The sequence below is a fragment of the Halichoerus grypus genome, chromosome 2 (genome assembly GCF_964656455.1).
Source record: "Halichoerus grypus chromosome 2, mHalGry1.hap1.1, whole genome shotgun sequence".
NCBI classification, from domain to species: domain Eukaryota; kingdom Metazoa; phylum Chordata; class Mammalia; order Carnivora; family Phocidae; genus Halichoerus; species Halichoerus grypus.
The window spans coordinates 172577850-172596527 of NC_135713.1; the positions used below are offsets into that span (position 1 = coordinate 172577850).

Consider the following 18678-nt stretch of genomic DNA (forward strand, 5'->3'; position numbering starts at 1 on the left):
CCTTATTTTCCACCCCCCACTTCCCAATCAATCCCCCCTCCCCCCCCCCACGCCACCCCGTCCCACAAGGCTGACAGTCATGTGAGCTGGTTGGTTTATGTGGGTGAGGTTTTTGCTTTAGGATGATCAGGGCTGGCAGACCCCTGTGTGTCCCAGGGAGGGGGTCCTGTGTGTGTGTGAGTGTGTGTGTGTGCGAGAGAGAGAGAGAGAGAGAGAGAGAGAGAGAGGGTTTAAGGCCAGGCATATATCTACCTTGAAAAGACTAGGAATAGCCCTTTTTAAAAACAATTGGAAGCTCCAGAGGAAAGTATTTCCAGTGTTAAACCGTTGGGAGTTTCTGGCAAGCTTTATATGATGTGCTAGGATGGGACTTTGACTTTGTAGATAGACCTTCAATTAGGTTTTCAGACTGACCTCTCACCTCTGAACTCTGATGGACCCAGAGAGAGAGAGAGAGAGAGAGAGAGATAACAAACAACGTTTCCTGTCCAGCTTGTCAGGATCCTGGCCTTGGCCTTTGTTTCCTGTTTTCAGCCCCATCCCCATCCTGTCCTTTAGGCTTTTGAACTCTGGTTCCCTGATTTTGACCCTGGTGCTGGCTCAGGACTTTGAAACTTCCTGCTGCCTTGGGTGTACATGCTGAACTTGTTCTGGCTCCCGTGTCAGCCTGAGGCCTGCCACCCCTCCATGTCCACTCTGGCCTCTGCAGGCAAAGGTCCGGGCCTGACTGCATCGTATTTGTTAGTGACTCTGGCATCCCTGGGCTGTGAGCTACTAGAGGGAGGCGTTTGATCATATTCAGCCCTAACACCTCAGCTCTGACAGCAGGGAGGGTAGAGAGAAATCCCTGGATCAAGGAGCAGGAACTCCCAGTCCAGGAGGTTCTAATGCAAGCTCCCTGTGAAGGGACAGGGGCAGGAAGCATGTGCGTCAGAGCCTCAGACCCTTACCTGCCTCCAGCCCCTAGCTGGAGACTGATGAGTCACCGTACAAGTTAAAGTGCTTTGGGCACAAGTAATAGAAACTAAGATCCACTAACCCTGGCTAATGTAAAGGAAAGGGGTATGGACACCGAGACATCCACCAATGGATGAATGAGTAGACAAAATGTGGTACATACACACGATGAAACATTATTCGGCCTTAAGAAGGAATGAAGCCCTGACAGTGCTGCAACCTGGGTAAGCCCTGGAGACAAGACGCTGTGTGACACGTGCGAGTGGCTCAGCGTGGGAGCTGAGATCCCTGCTTCTCTCTGTTCTGGCCCCGCCTGGGGAAGGCCACACAGCTGCATATTAGAGGATCTAGCAAACCTCTGTGACAAGGACAAAAACTATTAACATTATTAATAGTTATCATTATTTTCCCACTCTGGCCTGCTAAAAAAAAAAAAAAAAAAGCTATGTTTTAAAAGAAAAGAAGAAGAAGAGATCTAGTCAAGGGATAAAGATGGACAGGAAAATCAAGAATTCTGTGGGGCTTTTAATGAGTCAGAGGCCAGAGATGTTCTGGCTGGTTGGAAGCCGAGCATAATTATCTGGGACGGCTGGTGTGTGGGTGTGAGGTGAGGCACTGAAAGAGCGAGAAGAAGGATGTGAAATATGTATTTCTGTGTATTAAGAATGCATGTATCCCTGTCCCCCTTAATTTTGGCATTTCCTCCAGAGATTGAGAACGTTTGAAATACTTTTATTTTTATTTTTATTTTTTAAGATTTTATTTATTTATTTGACAGAGACACAACGAGAGCAGGAACACAAGCAGGGGGAATGGGAGAGGGAGAAGCAGGCTTCCCGCTGAGCAGGGAGCCCGATGCGGGGCTCGATCCCAGGACCCTGGGATCATGACCTGAGCCGAAGGCAGACGCCTAACGACTGAGCCACCCAGGCGCCCCTGAAATACTTTTAATTAGCATCTCTGATTGCAACTGTCATTCAGACCACACGCCCCCCCTCCCCTGCATTTCACAGGGCTGCACCTTTCTTTCCCAAACCTGGACTCCCACCGAGGCCTGATGGTCATGGAGAGCTGTGATGTTGTGGCCTTCCTAAGGCCTAACGCTTTTGACCTGGGCCAAGTTCCTGGGAGGCAGCAAAGGTATATTGGGATCCTTGATGTACTCTTGGACCCATTTGTTTTGGGGGTTGGTGCAGACCTCTCGATTCTTTTTGGTGACAAAGCTGTGGAGGCAGAGTTAGATGGTCAGCGGTCACGGAGTGGGGTGGGGGGTCCAGTCCATGCTCCCCCATTTCTAGCTCACCTGCGGCTTGCCTCATACTCTTCATTGCCTCCCTGGGCCTCCCCCACCTGAGTTCCCTCAGAAGGCCTCCCTGTCTGGGTTCTAGACCTCGTCATCCCGGCTTCAGCCTGTTCCCCGCTCAGCCAAGATGGCTGCCATTTATTGGGCCACACAGCTCTAAGTGGCAAAATCAAGAATTCAACCCAGGCCTTCCCTGTGAGAGTCAAAGCCCGAGTCCTTAATCATGACTCCCCTCCTTCTCGCATGGAGACTTCCTGGTTCTGTGCATCTCGTTCCCGCCCCGGGTTCCCCTTCCGCCTCCACAGAAGTATCTGCAGGGAATGCTTACATGATTGCCGGCAGGTGACAGTTGAGGGCCTTTCTGTATCCCACCACCAGTTTCTTTGGCATTACTTTCTCATGGTGCTTCAGGCAGCAGGTGTGAGAACTGTTCAACGACTCAGGACTTTCTGAGGGAATCACATTGAAAGCTGAGCCAAGTAGGTGTAGAGGGAGCCCATGGTTGCCTACCTTCATCCCCCATCCCTTGCATTCCACACCTCTCATGGCAAAGCCATCTGTTAGCAGGGGCTGATGACAGCTTGACAGGTAACAGAGAAAGTGGAAAAAGTGGGTGAGGACACACACGTAGAACCTCCAGCCTCTGCACTGAGTTTCATCAAGTGCAAATGCCTCAGTTATTCACATTTGCTGGTGACCCAGGGCTTGGTTTGGCAAACACGTATTGGGTTCCTATTACATGCCAAGCTCTAAGGGGGCAAAAAACACGAGGAAGACACAGTCACCACTCTCGAGTATCTCCCAGTCTAGTCAGGGTGAAAAGGGAGAGTGAAAAATACTACAGTGGCATGTGCTCTGGGATAGAATAGAATTTGGCACAAGGTGCTCTGGAAACAGCTTTGGGTGGCTGGGGAAGTCCCATAGCATGCATGTGCACGCAAGTGCATGGCTTGATTCTTGAAGGCTGAGCAGGATTGAGACAAAGGGGTTGTAGGGCCTGGGAGAAAGGAAGGTATGAAGGCTTAAAGGTGGGGGAAGCTGTCTGTGTTGGGGGAGCATTGAGCAGCTGCAGATGGCTGTAATGCAATGCGAGAAGAAAGATGTAAGGAGATGAGATTGGGGCCCCTGGGTGGCTCAGGTTAAGCATCTGCCTTCAGCTCAGGTCATGATCTGGGGTTCCTGGGATCGAGCCCTGAGTCAGGCTCCCTGCTCAGTGGGGAGTCTGCTTCTCCTCTCCCTCTGCCCCTTCTCCCCACCACCGCACTCGTATGCTCTCTCAAATAAATAATAATCTTAAAAAAAGAAGAAAATTAAAAAAAATGTAAAAAAAAGAGTTGAAATTGGAGAGAGAGAGAGAGGGGGGAGGCCCAGCACACCTTCCTTGGAGGGGAGTGTGGACTCTATCCTAGAGGCATTAGAGGGGCTGGGGTCAGGGAGGAGGGTGAGATGAGCAATGAGCCAGAGAAGTTAGGGTGGGAAGAAAGTGTTTTAATTTAGGCTTTAGGTCAGACATCTTGAATAGGAATCTTGACTAAATGATTTGAATCATGAGCAAATTTTAAAAATCTCTCTAGGTCTCCTCATCTATGAAATGAGGGTAAAAAATGCTTATGTCCTAGGATCAGGGTGAGGGTTGGTGGAGAAAATGGTGGTTAAGCCCTTAATTCTGAGCCTGGCACATAGAAAGGCTCAGTCAGCGCTTGTTATCATTAAGAGCAGATGGTAGAAATGACCCTTCTTCTTGCCCGGAAATGCCACTTTCCCGCCTCTCTTCGATGCTGACAGGATGCTGGCCTCAGTTGGTTGTTTCCCTTGAGCTCCCCTGACTGCTCATCAGTTGGGGATATCACATAGGAGGGCAGGCAGAGACCTCCCCCAGCCCCCAAAACTGCAGAGTGCAAATCCCCTTGCAGCCTGATCCCTTGCTTCCAGCTGGTGGCCAAGACTGGAATATCTCGAGAGTACCATTTGGCCGATCCATGCTTTGCGTGGGCCATTTTCTCTTTTTGGAAGACTGAACCCACTGCAGCGCTCTGTTTGACCTTCCCTAAGGGCATTGTTGCCTCCTGCCACCCACCAGATGCAGCTCTGCTCATAGTGATGGCCATGACCCCGGTACTCCAAGCAAAGTTTACAAAGTTCAGGGGCATTTTGAGAGTGTACGGGCAGATTACATGGGGTGTGGGTGGCCCTTGCTCCCCTGAGAGTTTATACAGGCAGAGTCCGGCCAGACCAGATGCCCGGGGTAGCTTTAGAGAGAAAAGAAGGGCTGGGGCACCACACCCTGGGGTGGGTATGTGGTGTCTTTCATAAATGGTGGTTGAGTCAGGGGTAGAAAGTGGGTTAAACCAACCTTGTTCTCCATAGGTCCCGAGCATCCTGTGGCTCCAAAACCTTTCAACCCCTTTCCTCTTTTCTATGGACTTTTCCTTTTTCTATGTGGATTTTTTCTATGGACGTTATCCCCATTCCCCAGACCTGAGCTGGGGAATGGGGATAGAGACCATGAAATTCTCATATGCACACCTGGGCATCCCATTGGGCCTTCTTTCGGCTGCCATGATAGTCCCAGCAATCTGTGCCAGACACTGCAAGGAAGGGGTGTCTAGGTTTAGAGTCCCCAGTCCTGGGCTTAGCCGCCTCCCCAACGCTTTTCGTCCTGCTCTCCCAGAGCATCTGCAGCACCTGTCTTGCTCTCCTTTCATTGCTCATGTTTATTATCATCTCTTCTGTTACTTCCTTGGCTCCCCCTAAATGATCATTCCTGTTCTCCAACCTCGGGACCCCTGACGTGACCTTGACCCAGCTTCCTGAAACTGCCTGATGACCCCAGAAGGGGTCGGGACCCCAGCCCAGCTCTACTTGCAAAGGGGAGAGTTTGCGGACAGCAGGTGTGCCTGATGACAGACCTGAGAGGGCTCTTGGCATCACGTCACTGCCAGCTACCTTGTCCCCCCTTCTCATTCCTGCCCTACAGGGACAGGTGGACTCACTTGACCGGCCGTGCAAAGCAGGAGTGGTGAGGATAAGGATGAGGAGAAAGAGGGCAGCCCCGGAGACCTTCATCCTCTCAGGGGGGCCCTTCAGCTTCAGGGGAAAGCTGGTCGTCCACTCTGACTTCACGGCCCTCTGGACTCTGACCACTTCGGACCGGGTGGCGGAGGGAGGAGGGGCCTCCCTCAGTGTTTGCTGACAGGGGGGCGGGGCCTGGCGCAGGTGAATTAATAAGATTTAAGTTCAGGAGGAGAGGAGTGGAGAAAGGGAGTGAGTGGTTCGTGCGCGCTGGGTGTCGGCCACCTTGTATGCCCTGTTTTACTTAATCCTTGCAGGAGTGAAGCGGAGATTATGACTCTGTTTTATAAATGAAGGCCACCGAGGCTTGGCGAGGTTAAAGAAATTCTCCCAGGTCACAGAGGAAGGAGGCAGGCAGTTCTGAAAACGGATCCGTGTGATTTCACCACCTTAGGGGCCAGCCATCTCTATTTGGGGGGAGGTGGAGGGAAGGTGGAGCCACCCCAGTTCCCCCGGGTGAGCCATCACTGGGAAGGTGAACATAAGGCAGGATTAGAGAGTGCACAGACTGGGGCAAGGGGTAGGGTTTAGGCCTCTGAAAACGATGTCCCCCATCCCCCGTTTGACACATGACTGAGCTCAGAATTTTTCCTGTCACAGATTATGTTACTAATACATAGAGAAAAACAATGTGCTGATCTTGGGTCCTCATTTATTGCTGAGGTGTTTGGCTTGTTTGTTGATTTTTTTTTTTTTTTTTTTAAATATCTTTGGACCTTGGACTCTGAACCAGTTTTAGGTCTAGTTGGCCATCCCTCTTGCGTCCCCGCCGTATGGGTTCCTCCAACCTGCCGCTGTGGCCAATTATGGCCAGCAGAGGGCGCTCCAACCGCACACGCACCTGACAACCCGCTTCTGTGTCCCACAGTTCCAGGTTCCGGGTCCCCGGCCTTGACCAGGGCTAACCTGTCCCTCAGCATCTTCTCTCTTCAGACTGCCTCAGGACCCCATTCCTGGGGTTGAAGGCAGAGTTCAGAGAAGAGATGGAAGATACAGGGGGTTTTGCTGTGGATGGACTGTGAGCTCTAGAGGCAGAGGGGGGAGTGTTTCAGTAAATGAAGAGTAGAGGGAGGCAGGGGCGGATTGAGACCCTTATGGGGCTTGCTGTTTGGCATGACTGCTCATAAATAGGGAAAAGTTGTATAATGTATTTAGTCCTGCTGGGTTCAAGGCAGTTAGTGGTGGGGAAGCTGTCCTTTTTATGAAGGTAGGGAGGGTATGTCTGTGGGGTACCCCTTGGCTGCTATGTATGGAGGCAGGGCGGCCTGGAGAAGCCTGGCTGTGCCTTTAGCATACAAGCCTCCTCTTGGCCCTGGTCTTGGAAGGCCGCTGGCCAGGGAAGGATGGCCACAGCGCCTACACTGGGCATGCTCTTCCTCTGAGTATGCAGAGCTCCCCCTCGAACCCTGAAGATGGGTCTGAGAGCCTTTGGGGGCAGCTGGGTGTTATTCATGGAGCATAACCTCCTCCTGATTCCTGCCTCATTCCATCCATCCATCCATCCATCCATTTCCTGAGCACCTGCTATAGGCCAGGCTTTCTGTTAGGCCTTGTGGAGGGCACAAAAATGGCTCTAACAATAGAGTACAACCTGATGTATGTAAGTGGAGGGGAAGGGTTGGATAAAATATGTCCCCAAATCATTCTTGTCCCAGATGGCTGGGAACAAGGGCCTTGGGAGCAGCTCAGAACAAAGGATTTTGAAGTTTGGCTGCTATGAAGAAGGCTTTATGAAGATTTACCCGCAAAACCAGGTGATAACTCTTAGCTTTACACTTGTGTAGTTTATATAAGATAATACACACAGGCTACTTAGCAGACTGCTTGGAAGGTAGAAAGCGCTAAGACAATGGTATCTGTTACCATCATGATGAAGACTGTGTACCCCCATCACAGGCCCTGACCTGTTGTTTTGCACCCAGGGCCGACCACACCTCTGCAGAACAAAGACTGATGCCAAGGGTGCCACACGGGCTGGGCTCCAATGAGTAGATTCAGTAGAAATGAGTGAGGTCAGGGCGGGCATGAATTCAAGGTCTTTAATTCAAGGCAAGCAGCTCCTGAGAGGCGGCTGGGGCTGAGAGTTGGGGCTGAGAGGGGGGCCGTGGCCTCTTCTCTTTAAGATGGCCAGCTGTGCCCTTCTCCACTACTCTGGGTCACTCATTTCTCCCCAGGTCCTTGATGTAGTCCTGGACCCAGGCATCACTGGGGTTGGCACATATGGAATGGTCCTTTTTGGTGATGAAGCTGTGGAGCAAAAGGGAGAAGGGTTACCAACTGAGGCGTCCAGCAGCTGGGAAGTGAAAGCCGGTCAGCCCTCCTGAGCAAACTCCTCACCCGCCTAGGCTGTTTCTCCTTCCTCTGCTAGAGGCAGCTCAAGGCCAGTCTCCTCTCTGAGACATGCTCTCCAGCCCCTCAGGGTCCCCCTGGACCCATCTAGTCTCCGTGCTCCCCCTGCCCTTGGAAGTGCCCCTCTCCGCATCTCCTTCCCTGATGCCTCCCCATCCATGGGGTCCTCTTCCTCCTGCTCCCTGCAGGCTCAGCCAGGCCAGAAAGCCCCCAGGTTGCCCCTCTACTGCCTGTTGCTGCACCTGGGAGGTGCTCTGGGGAGTCCCCATTCCGGGTCCTCCCTCCCCCACCCCCGGCCTTGCAGGCTCCCTGCCCCCCAGTGGGGTGTGTGGGTGCCACTTACACAATGCCAGGCCTGGCGCACTGGCTGCTGGTCTCATAATAACCTGTGATCCGGTGACGTGGGATTGCCTGGGCAATGTAGCCGACGCAGCACTCGGCTGGGTGGTAAGGTCCTCCTGAGGAGAGAGGAGGGGGGAAGCTGAGCCTGGGCTCTTTGTTAGAGGCCAGACCTGCTGGCTGCTTCTGCACTCCAGAGCGTGGAAGAGGGAAGGAAGGAGGAGGTGGCCCCGCTGAATTCGGACATAGGATTGTGCAGATTCTCTCCTCTTTCCCTCCTCCTGCATCAGCAATCACCTTCCTTCCTGTTCTTCAACCTCCCCTAGAAAGACTGGCTGATGACCTTCAACTCTGGATTGAAGATTAGCAAAACCCAAGTCTTCTTAGTGAGTACACACCAGCCCTGTGGGGCAGGCTCGCACAGATGTTCCACATAAGAGGGATATTTGGAAGAAATCTCCATGAGGGACAGGGACACATGCCAGCTGGGCGCTCAGACCCAGCCCCTCCCAATCCGCCCATTCTGCCTGTGTCCCCATGGAACCCCTGTCCTGCAAAGAGGGAAGGAAGCTGACACCAAGGTCCAAGGACAGGGAGTCAGGACACCCAGATCCCAACCTCCCCTCGCCTTTCCTGGCTTTGTGCCCGTGGCAACTTTATTTCCCTGTTAGTTTCCTCATCTGTCAATGAGGTTGTTGGAGTGGATTGGCGGTTTTTACACTGAGCTTCCTGGGGGTCTTGGGGCTTCGGGGTCTCTTTCAGAGATACTGATGCATTAGGAGTAGAGTTTTGGGGATAGTATCCCTTTTGGCCCTTTTTGCTGTTTTACATATTAGGTTTCTGAGTAAGATTTTGCTTGAAGAAGGGTTCCACTGTCTAAAAAATGTTAAACATCACTGGATTAGGTGAACTGTCCAGTTATTTTCTGATTCTGCAATTCCATGGCTCTCATAGGAGGTATGGGAGGGGGACAGTGGAAATCACACGTTCAGTCAAGCTTGACTTATGGAGGTAGCAGGAAGGGCATTTCTGACCAAGGGCCCTGGAGAAACAAGAAGGCACCATGGTCATGGAGTGGAGGGATGGGGGTGTGCACATTATGTGACCAACCTGGATAGGACTGGGAGTGTCCGGGCAGTGGCCTCCGAGGTCACCAGGGCGGCTGCATGCGTGGGTGGGAAGGGAAAGGCCTGGTCTTTTACCCAGTTAGCATCCTCCCTCCCCAAAGAATGGGATAAGGGGTCCTCTGGTCCTTGCCCAGATTCTCATTAACATTAGACCGGCTTTATTTCAATAACCTCCTCTGTTTGCCTCCCAGTTTCTGAAAAGGAGACGAGGTAAAACTGAAGGGTGAGGCATAGTTTTGGATGTGTGTGAAGGCAGCTCATCCTAAGGAATAAGCTGGGAAAGGGTGGCGAGATGGGACCTGTACTGTCGTGGTTCCCCTCAGCACATACCTAAGCAAGGCTGCCCTCGCGGGGTGGGGCTGACTCTGGAAGCAGGTGGCCCCAATCTCAGGAGGCAAGCAGACAAATGGCTTTGAGGGTCCCCCCAAACTGCTCCTCTATCTCCCTGGGGATAATGTCCCCCAGATGGGGTGGGCCACTCTTACTTAATGGCAGAGAGAGATGAACTGAGGGAGTGGAGAGGCAGGCCTCACTCCATGGCCTTGGTGGGCAGGGGGACTGGTCCTGGAGGGCGAGGACGAAACCAGTTTCAGAAGACCCCAGACCTCCTTCGAGAGCCCCTCCTCCTTATATCCCCAGCAACCTTACTCCTGATTCTTTCCCCACAGGGGCCAGGTTGGAAGGAATACAAGGTGTTGCACTCACGTGGGGAGAATTTAGCCTTGTACCCCAGGGCGCAGGTGATGAGGAGGATGACGAAGAGGGGGATGGCTGCCGTGGAGACTTTCATCCTCCTGGTGGGGGAGAACTTTATCCTCCTGGTGGGGGGCTGCTGCAGGGGGAGAGCTGCCCTGGTAGGGACTTCGGAGGCTCCTGGGCTGAGGACGTGTTGAGAAATGATCATCAAGGCAAAATGTTTTTTTTAAAGTGAGGGAACTAAGATGACAAAGGGAAGTAGGGAGTAACGATGCCTCAGCACTTTCAGATCCTGAACGTTTGTTGAGGGCAGAGTAAGGGAAGCCTGGAGAGCCAAGATTTCAGGGAGGAAATTGCCTTCCATCCCTAATGGGAATAAATTTAACTCCTTGGATATAAGCCCCCCTTTGGTGTAGGCCACAGCACAGGGCCTGGGGGTACTGTTGCACACTTAGTGCAAGACCTCAAGGCTGGGACATGGCCTGTGCCCAGTTCCAGTCCTGGGCCTGGAACAAGGCCATGTGTGGAGGTTCAGGATCTGTTTGTCTGGAGATCAGAGGGGATTTGGGGTACCAGGATGAGGGCTGGAGCCCCGCAAGTCCGGTCTTACTAATCTGGGCTAGGAACTCCTCACTTAAACACTTAGGCAGAACCTCCAGCTCCCAGGCTTATCACCACCCTCTCACCGTACCCTGGGGTGAAGAAGTGCCACGATGCTCAGTAGATAATTTATTTAACAAACATTACATAATGGTTATATGCACTAGGCACTGTCCCAAATGTTTTAGGAATATTAGCCCATTTAATCTTTAAATCAGCAGTTGAGGAAACTGAGGCAGAGAGAGTATAAAAAACTCACCCAAGCTTTGACAGTTGATAAGTGGAATCAGTGTTCAAACCTGGGCAGTCTAGTTTCCAAGTCTGTGTTCTTAACTGCTATGCCCTGGGGAAACATGGGACACCAGCCAACCCCCCCCCCCCCCCCCGCCCCTTGCCCTGACTAAGCTGTCTCTGTAAGTGTCCTGGCTAGTGTGGCTTTTCTGCAAAGCCTTTAGTCTGAGCCCTTTCTGAGCTCAGGTGGATCCCTTTGGGGCCCTCTCTTGGTTTCTGACTTGTGTTACAGAGAAGCTTGATGGGTACCTAGAAAATGCCCTGTTCAGGGATGGCTAGTACGCTTCACTGATTCAGGGTGGACCAGAGTTCTGTGTTGCACACCATTCTGAGGCCATGTCCACACACCTCAGAGGGAGTGCTGTAACTAACATGTGGTTCCTGTTAGGGTACAGTTCACAGGCTATGTATTGCCATCTTTAGATTAGTCTAAACTGGCCATTTATGGAGGAGGAATTGGGACTCAGGAAGGGCCAGGGGCTTGCTCATATTTACAGGATGACTGGGATGCAGAACAGACTTGCCTTAGTCTAGTGGCCTTTACCATGCTCTTCTTGGGGGCCCTTGGCCCATTTTGCTTGCTGCTGTGGTTGGAAAGCTGTTCACATCTTCTTTCCTTGACTGGACTCATCAGGGCAGGGAGCTTCTGTTCTTTATCTTTGCCCATTCACACAGAGCCTGGCAGGGAGCAGGTGATTTATAAATGCATGTTTTAGAAGAAGCATGAATAAATAAATTGAGCAGGTCGAAGTACGTACATCTCACAGGAAACATGCTGGGGTGCCAAGACAGCCATTTATTAGACATATTCTGTGTTTGTTATCATCAATAACAATACTATTTAAACTCTTCAGATCAAATAACAATTGCCATTAGGAACCATCTAAGGAAATAAGTTGTTTTTGGGGTGAATATGAGTTGGAAGGAAACAGTGTTTACTTTGTTTTCCTGGAGATTTAGCCTCCCTGCCAAGTTGTTGTTAGGAGCCTTACAGGAAATCCCTTTATTTTCTAAGAAATTATTAAGTTCCTATCTATGTTAATCTGTATATGCTAATTGCTATAATAAACAACCCCTAAATCTCAGGGGATTAATTAAATGAAGGCTTATTTCTTGCTCTCGTCACAGTCCAATGTGTGTGAGCAGTAGGATGAGGGTGTGTGTGTTGGGGAAGGCTGTTCATGCACCTGTTCAGGGACTAAGCCTTCTTCTATCTGTGATTCCCCCAGTTTCAACACAAGGCCTCCAAGTTTGCTACAAATGGGAGAGGCAGAAGAGAGCTGGGAGATTTTCATGTACCAGTCCCGGAAATGATATAGATGACTTTCACTTAACACTCCATGGCCAGAATGAAGTCACCTGGCTCCAATTTAGTGACGAAAATATGGAAAATATAGATCATCTGTGTGCCTAGGAGAATGGAATGGGTTTATTGACTACATCACTTCTTTGCCACAATATCAAATGCCAGGTACTGGGCTATGCTTGGAGGGTGGGAATGAAGATGACCCTGACCTCAGAGGACTCATAGCTTCAAGAGGGACTCAAAAAAGTAAATGAAAATTGCAATACAGTGGGATGAATGGAATTTGGTAGCAACATGGAGACCTTAAATATTCTGTTGCCCACTGGTAAGTATGTAGTACCTATTTAAAAAATATTAAAAATGTTTTCCAAAGCAGCACATACACATTGATTTAAAAAAAAATCAAAGAATACAGAAGGAGTGTGTGGGACATACATTTTCTGAGTTCCTGCTTGTCTGAAGATGTCCTTACTCATCCCTCATACTTGATGGATATTTTTGCTGGGTATAGAATTCTACCTTGAGAGTAGGAGAATTTTTTTTGCGAGGGGGGACTTATATTTGTGTTTTTCCCCTGGTTTTTCCTCTCTCTAGATATTTTTTTAAAGTTAATGGTCTTTTTATTGGAAAAAAAGACTAGCATTTACAACTAGGAATGGACATAAATTGTAATTTCTTGAACAGCAATGTTGATGGTGTCCCACAGCCTCAGCCTACTCTGCTGGCTCCAAGTCATGGTTCATAAGGTTTTAAAAATGGAGTCCAAAGATAGTCCCTTCCTTTTTAAAACTTTGTGTGAATGGTGACAGCCACACCCGCTTTGCTCTAGTACAATGAGGACAAGTCTAACCCAGCACACGCAGCCTGCTACTAGGATGAGTGTCATCATCACCATGGGTCAGGGCACACGGAAGTATGAGAGGGCCGTTCTGCTAAGTGGGGCTATGTTTAGACTATTTATCCTTCATCCACTTTTCTGCACAGCATCCTGAGGTAAACCAATTTTAAATGTTTGTTTTCAGTAAACCAGCCATGACGATTTATACTAACAAATTGAACTAGAACCCATTTGAATACACTTTCAATTTGTTTTTTTCATTTATCATTTTTAACACAAATGCCTGATACTGCTCAATTGTCAAGCAGCATGCAAGAAAAACTGGCCAGCCCAAACAGTGGATTAATCAAGAGCAAATGGAACTGCAAGGAGTCCACGAAATGCTTCTTGATCATTAAGGTAGTACAAGTATTTATATTATAAAACTGATGGGAGCTTGATCTTTAAAGGACAGGACCACCAACTGATACATGCAGATTTTGTGTGTGTGCACCTAAGGGACCTTTGACATTCAGTTTTGCTGTAGAGAAACAGAATGAGTAAATGAACTTTTTTTTTTTTTTTTTTTTGCAAGAGGTAAGTAAAAAATTCAGTTGGATTCTTCTGGAGGGGGAAAAGGAATTGAAAGTAGGTCTTCATTTTACAATCATCATCTATATGAATTCTTCATAGTCAACTTGTCCATCTCCATCAATATCTGGTTCTCTGACCATTTCATCGACTTCATCTGTTCGTTTTTCTCCCAAGTTTGTCATGACATGAAGTAGTTCTGCCACACTGATGTAACCAGGGCCATCCTTGTCAAAGACTGGGAATGCCTCGCAAATTTCTTCTTCACTGTCTGTATCTTTCATTTTTCCAGCCATCCTAGTCAAAAATTCTGGTTAGTCAATGGTGCCGTTACCATCAGCATCCACCTCGTTGATCAGATCCTGCTGTTGGACTTCTGTTGGGTTCTGACCCAGTGACCTCACGACAGTTCCAAGTTCCTTTGTTGTGATGGTGCCATCACTGTGTTTGTCAAATAGGGAGAAAGCTTCCTTGAACTCAGCAATCAGCCATGCTGCGAGCTAAGGGAGGGGGAGCAGAGGGAGCCAGGGTGGTTGCCCTAGTGCAGGGGCTGTGGTGGTGGGGTGCCCCCCACACTGCCACAGCTAAGGCACAGCATGCGCTCAGCGCTGTGAGTAATGGCCCCCTGCCTGCGAGGCTCTCAGCACTACTGCCCCATTCTCTAGGGGATTTTAAGATTTCTGATTTATCCTTGTTTTTTTTTGCTTTTTGGCAGAAAAACATGATCCGAGGCTCATCTTATACTTTGCCCCAGCTCTAGGAATCAACCATTTCTCCAATGAGTCCTGGTTCCCATTAGTAAAGGATGGTTTTGAGAAATCTGGGTGCTTAGGGTGCTCACTGCTTATGGGAAGGGCATAGCTCTTAGGTCTGAGCTCTTAGTGGACAGAACTAGGAAATATATCGAAGCATATATGTGTGAATGTGTATATAAATTTATATCTATTTCTATTATATCAATCTCACACATTTATAGCAATTTCTATGTCATCAGTCTCACTATATGAAAAACCAAAAGTTTATACCAATACATTCAATTCCAAATCAACACCACAGGGTTTATTTTAACCTTCCTTGTCTATGTGTTTCCCTCTCTACTTTAGCAGTGAGAAATCTGGCTCCCATTAACCTCAATATGTTTACCTCTTTGCATTGTCCCCTGTATATACCAAATCTTCTGGCCATACTGACTGGATCACAGGTCACACTGGCCCGACCATATGGGTCATGCCCTCTGCCGCAGTCCTAGCTGAGTCCTCAGGTGAGCCCCCTGGTTCACACCAAGAGAATGAATACATGAAGGGGGAAAAAAAGAGAAAAGGGAATGAGCTATATATTTAAAATCTTCACTGTGGTTCTAAAAGTAGAAGAGTAAAAACATGGATGTTTCCATTTGCTGTTTTATGTCTTGGTGATTTCTGTTGCAGCTCTTTGAAGTTTTTGTTTTATTTTTTAAAGATTTATTCATTTGAGAAAGAGAGAGAGCAAGAGAGCAAGCTTGGGAGCATGGTGGGGAGGGGCAGAAGGAGAAGGAGAGAGAGAATCTCAAGCAGACTCCCTACCAAGCACAGAGCCCAAGGCAGGCTTGATCCCAGGATCCTGAGATCATGACCTGAGTGAAAATCAAGAGTTGGCTGTTTAGCCAAGTGAGCCACCCAGGTGCCCCCCCCCCGTTTTTAAGAACTTTTAAACACTATTTTTCTAGCTATTTTGCACAACTCCCAAGATTTTTACTTTAAAAAAATTTTTTTAAAAAGATAAAAAAATTTTTAAACTAATCTCTATACCCAATGTGAGGCTTGAACTCACAACCCCAAGATCAAGAGTTGCTCACTCTACCCACTGAGCCACTGAGCCAGTCAGTGCCCCTCAAGATTTTTGCTTTTAAAAATTGAAAATTGGTTGCCAGACTTATTTAGCCATGTTTAAACTTTCCTCAATTGCATATTTCTTTTATAATTAAACAACTCTGATAAGCTTCATCTTAAAAAAAAAATCAAATATCAACACAAGTCAAGAACTGGCTCATTTTATTGTTTGTTCTTAAGAAGACCATCAAGATTTATTTTTTCAATTCTTTGAAATTGTTTTTCGGTTACATGGAAACATGTGCTTTTTATAAAAGCTGCAAACAATGCTGAAATTACAGAGTCAAAAGTGAGAGTTCTTCAAATTTCCATTCTACCCTGTAGCATCAACATTACCTGGGAACTTGTTAGATATGCTGATTTTGGGGGGCTCCACTTAGTCCTACTGAATTAGAATTTCTGGAGATAAGATCCAGCACTCTGTTTTTAACAAGCCTTCCAGGTGTTTCTTTCTTTCTTTTTTTTTTTTTTTTTCACATGCATGGTCAGTGTTTTATTCTTTGAAGAATGGTTCTGAAACATTACACTAAGTCAGGCTGAAAGGTAAAGTTTAAAATAGTTTTATAAGGCTATAACATATGACTGTTTATTCCCCAAATTTTGACCATAGAGCTTATGATATACCTAGTTGGCAGTAGGACCAGGTTTTTCCAAATAGTCATCATTTTTCTCTTGTATGCATAGACTTCTTCTCTCTAGCTGTATTCTGCTTTTGTTGCATTATCTCAGAGTCCCTCTGCTTTCTCCAAGAGGTGGTCAAGCTATCCTCTTTTCTTTTTCCCCTGCTAATTTCCTGGGATTTCTTCATGTTTTTCTGGAGGGCACGTTCTCGCTAATTTCCTTACTCACGGGCCGTGCCCACCCGGGACCGAGCCTGGAAGAGTGCCCTCCAGGTGATTCTTATGCATACTAAAGTTTCAGATCTATAGTGCAGCTTCCTAACTGGTGTGCTTCAATATAGAGCTGACCCTTGAACAAAACGGGCTTGAACTGGTGCAGGTCTACCTACATGTGGATTTTTAAAAAATAAATACAGTAAATGCTGTAATGTATTTTCTATGCCTGATGATTTTTTTTTTCTTCTCTTTAAAGATTTTGTTTGTTTGTCAGAGAAAGAGAGAGAGAGTACAAGCAGGGGGAGCGGCAGGCAGAGGGAGAAGCAGACTCCCCACTGAGCAGGGAGCCCGATGCGGGACTCGATCCCAGGACCCTGGGATCATGACCTGAGCTGAAGGCAGACGCTTAACTGACTGAGCCACCCAGGTACCCCTGCCTGATGATTTTACAAAATATGTGTGTTTTATGTTTATGTTATCAGTGAGGCTTTGGCAATAGTCGGCTATCAGTAGTTAAGTTTTTAGAGAGTTATACTTGGATTTTTGACTGCGTGGAGGTCAATGCCCCAAACCCTACGTTGTTCAAAGGGTCAGCTTCAGCCTTTGGGTAGCCGGCATGGGGCCTGGGGAGGTATATGGCCCAGGCTGGTTGCCCCTCGTATAAACAACCTCATTATTTTAATCCAGTGTTGCATAATAACTTGGAGATTTAGAGATGAATTATACATATGATTCTTGTACACAGAGGTCATATTTTATTCTTATTTTCAATCTTCTCTATATCCTGCCTACCACAATGTATAACATAAAGTAGCCACTCAGTTGTTGTTTGAGTGACAATAAACACCTGTTTCAGGATTCCAGAGAAAGGGGGGTGGGTGCTCTGGATGGGATAGCGGGGGAAGGTTTTACAGGGACATTGAAGTTGAACCTTGCAGGCTGGGTTGAGTTTTGCTGGGAAGAGTTGAGAGGAGGACCATTTGTGGCTGAGGCACCAGAGAGAGCAAGGAAGCATAAAAGAACACGCGATTTTTGAGGAACTGTGAAAATAGAGTAATGTATTATGTAATTGACCTAGACATAACAAGCCATTGTCCGCTCCAAGACCTCAAAGACCTTCTATGAGTGACCAGATGCTTGGTCAGAAAGGAATGTCTCAGTGTCCATCCCCCTTTCTGTTCAGCTGCCATTGTCATGACCCAAAGCCTTGCTGAGGAGACACCTGGTCCTCTGCTGTCCCGGCGGTCCAGTGGTCTGTGCTCTCCATTTCATTCTATTGAGCTAACAACTTGGCCAGCCGGAGAAACCAATGAAATCACACACCTTCCCCTTGGGTCTAGCACGGTTTCAATCCAACAACTTTTTGAGATTTTCACCGAGGCTCTGAAACAAAATCTCTATGGAGAAGCCAAAAGTTGCTGTTTCCATCACTCAGTTCTCAGTGGGCTGGTGTTAACTCGAAGCTGCTGAATTTAACAGAATACAGTGAAGTGGATGAGAGCAACAGGAGAGATCATAAATGGGTCAAATTATAAGCCAGAAGCCTGAGCATCTGTATTTGCCTCTTTTACCTCCCCAAATCCCGTGGAAATGACTGGAAAAATATGAAAACAAAAATAAATTTGTAGTAGCAGAGGAAATCAGAAAAGATGACATCAGCTGACCGTAAGAAGAGAAATCTCTGTATAAAGGACATGGGTCAGCTTGATGGCAAAATAAGGAGGCTGCGAAACCTGTTTCCTCATATAGGTGAAGGAGAGATCATTGAAAAAATACTTTCTCAGCAGCATCCTAGGTAACACAAAGATCAAAGTCAGTGGTGTTGGGAGAAGAAGATGTGAACTTGCCAGTCCCCACTTCAGGGCAGGCGGGTGTGGGGTTTGCCCCAGGATAAAGCTACAAGCACAGTTCTCTATGTAAGAAGTCTGTCTGCGTGGGAGTCTTCCACAAGGGATGATGGACTGGAGAGGGAGCTGGGCAGTACCCAGGACAACTTCTGGTCAAAGGAAAGAAAGAAGTCCCACCACCTCCGCCCCCTAGAAATGAAGCTCTCCGACAACCTCAGTGAAAGCCGGACCAGTCCCACCCCTCCTTCCTTCTCACCTACCAGAGCCAGTGCCCCCATCCTCGGAATCTGCATTCACAACCAGGGAACTAGGGATTCCCACTTCCGCTGGGAAAAAAGAGAGGAATCCCTGAAGGAATGAAATTTACCAAGGCACAGTTCCACCTGCTAGCCTGCCTACATTTTTCACCCACACCTCCTAAAATGGTATCTCTAAGTGAGGTCCTTCCTAAGACCACCTTCATAAGAATTACCTGGAATGCTTGGCTAAACTGTGTACATCTGTGCCCTACCTTTTATTCCCTAGTCATCTTCTGTCTACCCCCTACTCCCAAATGATGAAGTGAAAGAAGCTTTTCTACACTGTAGGCAAACCTCCAAAGATTATTCTTCGTGGAGAGAATAAGATGAGACAAAGTGTGAATGTGTATTTAATCCCTTTACAGTTATAATAATTCCCA

At 48.0% G+C, this 18678-nt stretch overlaps 2 protein-coding genes and 2 pseudogenes across 2 annotated transcripts; all 4 read right to left on the reverse strand.

Moving 5' to 3' along the window:
* Positions 1 to 1687: 1687 nt before the first annotated feature.
* Positions 1688 to 5408, reverse strand: CCL16 (C-C motif chemokine ligand 16). The gene is made up of 3 exons (XM_036094471.2): positions 5254 to 5408; positions 2589 to 2709; positions 1688 to 2180 (listed from the first exon to the last, which is right to left on the reverse strand). The coding sequence occupies exons 1-3, from the start codon at positions 5324 to 5326 to the stop codon at positions 2048 to 2050; spliced, it is 327 nt and encodes a 108-aa protein (XP_035950364.1). The 5' UTR covers positions 5327 to 5408; the 3' UTR covers positions 1688 to 2047.
* A 1949-nt stretch (positions 5409 to 7357) lies between these two features.
* CCL14 (C-C motif chemokine ligand 14) lies at positions 7358 to 10060 on the reverse strand. Its single transcript, XM_036094470.2, has 3 exons — positions 9853 to 10060; positions 8025 to 8139; positions 7358 to 7579 (listed from the first exon to the last, which is right to left on the reverse strand). Exons 1-3 carry the CDS (start codon positions 10049 to 10051, stop codon positions 7489 to 7491), a joined length of 405 nt encoding a protein of 134 aa, XP_035950363.2. The 5' UTR covers positions 10052 to 10060; the 3' UTR covers positions 7358 to 7488.
* A 3297-nt stretch (positions 10061 to 13357) lies between these two features.
* Positions 13358 to 14677, reverse strand: LOC118537110 (neo-calmodulin pseudogene; annotated as a pseudogene).
* An 800-nt stretch (positions 14678 to 15477) lies between these two features.
* On the reverse strand, positions 15478 to 18277 carry LOC118537097 (small EDRK-rich factor 1-like; annotated as a pseudogene).
* Positions 18278 to 18678: the final 401 nt, after the last annotated feature.